The 2,683-nt window shown below is 38.3% G+C and overlaps 1 protein-coding gene across 1 annotated transcript; it reads left to right on the top strand.

The window, feature by feature from the left end:
- Positions 1-1,535: 1,535 nt before the first annotated feature.
- Positions 1,536-2,276, top strand: LOC138347938 (uncharacterized). The gene is made up of 2 exons (XM_069296545.1): positions 1,536-1,691; positions 1,875-2,276. The coding sequence occupies exons 1-2, from the start codon at positions 1,536-1,538 to the stop codon at positions 2,274-2,276; spliced, it is 558 nt and encodes a 185-aa protein (XP_069152646.1).
- Positions 2,277-2,683: the final 407 nt, after the last annotated feature.

The raw sequence follows: 2,683 nt of genomic DNA, 5'->3' as shown, positions 1-2,683 counted from the left end.
AGAGTACATTCATAAGTCTTTCAAAAACGTTTTTAAGTGTTGTTTTAAGAATTAAGCTCGAATTCAGTTCAAAGTAGAGTAAAGTATTCCTTCAAAGTAGTATATGGGAACTAAGTATTCCTAAAAGAACTTAAAATGTTTTCACATTTAAAAAGAAGGAAAACTGAGATTTCAAAGAGCATTCGGGCTAGTTTTCGGTTAAAAGAGAAATTGCTTTCAAAATGAAGCAAGCAGGGAATTTTATTTTTCCAAGCTAAGTATTTTCAGCACTAATCTCAAACCACAGAATCAATATATTTTTAAAAAATGAGCTAATAAGTTTTGGGAGTAATATTGAGCACCGATATGGGGGAGAATTCAGGCAACTCACAACCCCCCATAAACCATGTAGCCACTATGGGTTGAAAAAGACCATAATTTTTAGATGAATCCTTTCCACAGTAGAGTAGTGGATCCATTAGACATTTCAGGTCTTATACCTTTGTCCAAGTATAGGATGCGCTGGCAACATGAAGTAGATTGTTGTATCATCACTATAGCTCTTAAGTGATGGTTGTCGATTAGAGAAACTCCACAGAAGTATTGTATTTTATATACATTAGTTTACTTTTATTTTTGCATACATCTCAAAATTATTGTATCTATATATACATTTAGAACTTAAAATATGTTTCCAAACATTTTTTTTTCTTTATATTGCATATGCTTTAAATTTGTTTTATATTGAAATGAGTCAATATTATTTGGTTATTTTATTCATGAGTTGAACAAAGCCAAGGTAAGTGTTTGTTCAGACTACTTTTCATGTTTATGTTGTTTAGAATTCGAACTCACATACTAATACATTCAATGTACTTAAGTCAGTTAGGCTGCATCATATCATGATTCAGACGCGGGTAACCAGGATCAGCATCATCATGCGCCTCGTTGATCCAGCTGAGCACTCAGAGTCAGTGGTAAGCTTCCTTGCATTCTAGAGACATATTTATTGCTTTCAGTCTTTTTTATAGGATGTTATGGGGTCTGTCTCAACATCCATCTCAGTTTTAGAAGACATCATAAATAGACAATTAGTAGTTCATTAGTCTTTACCATACTATTCTTATGTTAAAGACTTGGGTTGCCACTTTGGCTAAGGTGAATGTTTATATCTTTAATCATTGAATTTATCTAATTATTCAGTTTATTTCAGTTCTTCTATTATTATAGTATTGATCGTTGTTTTCTGGTGAGTTAAGTAAGTCAGGGCAAGGGTCCGCTCAAGGCCAGCAATGGTCATTAAATGTCAGCCACGCCCAAGGTGTAGGCTCGGGGCGTGATAAACTTGGTATTAGAACACAAAGCTTAAGAGTCCTAAGGTGTCTATGAAGCCGTGTCTGTAGATACTAGTTATCGGTTTGAAGCGCGCCACATCTATAATTAGGAGGCTGTAACATTTAGGAAATACATCACTTCTTTCATATTTCTTTCGTGCACTAGAGTTTATATCTTAAAGTTTCTCTCTAACTCATGCTTCCACGTTATTTCACATAACCATGCCTCCACGAATAAGAGCAAGAGGTCGCCTAGGTAGGAGGAATGTAGATGAACCAGAGGGTCCCAATGCACCTGAAGTGCAACTACAAGGAGAAGTTTCTGATGCTGAGTTTAGAGAGGCAATAAGGATGCTCCGCCAAGTTGTGACCAATCAAGTTAGGCAGAAGATAAGAGCTCGACAATAAGAGACTAACACTTCAAGGATTCGTGCGTTCCTGAGGATGAATCCTCCAAGTTTCACTGGTTCGAGCACCATTGAGGATGAGGATAATTTTGTTGAGGAACTAAAGAAGGTGTTTGATGTAATGCATGTCACTAATGTTGAAAAAGTTATCTAGCTGCATTTCAATAGAAAAATGTGGCTAGGACTTGGTTCGATAAGTGGAAGGAAGGCAGAGATGAGGATACACCACATCCGAGTTGGGCTTGTGTTTAAGAGGCTTTCTTGGGGCATTTTCTTTCCTAGAGAATTGAAAGAGGCTACGGTACTAGAGTTTCTTACCCTGAAGCAGAACTTCTTGAGTATGCATGAGTATGTGTTGAAGTTTATCTATTTGTCCTGCTATGATCCTGATATGGTTAAGGACATGAGGAGTAGGATTAGTCTTTTTGTCGCTGGCTTGGGTCGTGCATTAAAGAAGGAGGGTAGAGTTGCAATGATGATAAGAGACATGTACATATCAAGGTTGATGGCTTATGTGCAGCAGGTTGAAGTGGAGAAGTTGAGGAACAGAGACTAGGAATGAATCCAAGCAGCAGAAGAGTAATGCCAATCGGTCATCCTTCAAATAGAAACAGAAGGGTCCTGCTTTATGATCTGCTAACGAACATGCACCTAGAAACAACGGTGGGTACTACGGTCAAAATTCCAGAGCTAAACATGCATATTCACTAGATAGTGTGGCGCAAGGGGGTACTACGTCTCCTGCCAGCGCCAAATGTAGTAGAAACCACTACAGAGTTTGTCGTGAGGGCTCCACTAGTTGTTTCAAGTGCGATCTGATCGGGTATTTCATGAGAGAGTGTCCAAACAACTAGCATGTATATGGTAATGGGGGAAATAAATCCCATTCTTCATTTGTTTCTCCACCAGATAGGGCTGCACCTACGGGGTCTACTTTCGACACTTGCGGAGGAACAAACCACT

This window comes from Solanum lycopersicum, chromosome 4 (assembly GCF_036512215.1).
Source record: "Solanum lycopersicum chromosome 4, SLM_r2.1".
NCBI lineage: Eukaryota > Viridiplantae > Streptophyta > Magnoliopsida > Solanales > Solanaceae > Solanum > Solanum lycopersicum.
The sequence above is the reverse complement of the archived record's forward strand: the minus strand, read 5'-3'. Positions and strand labels throughout refer to the sequence as shown.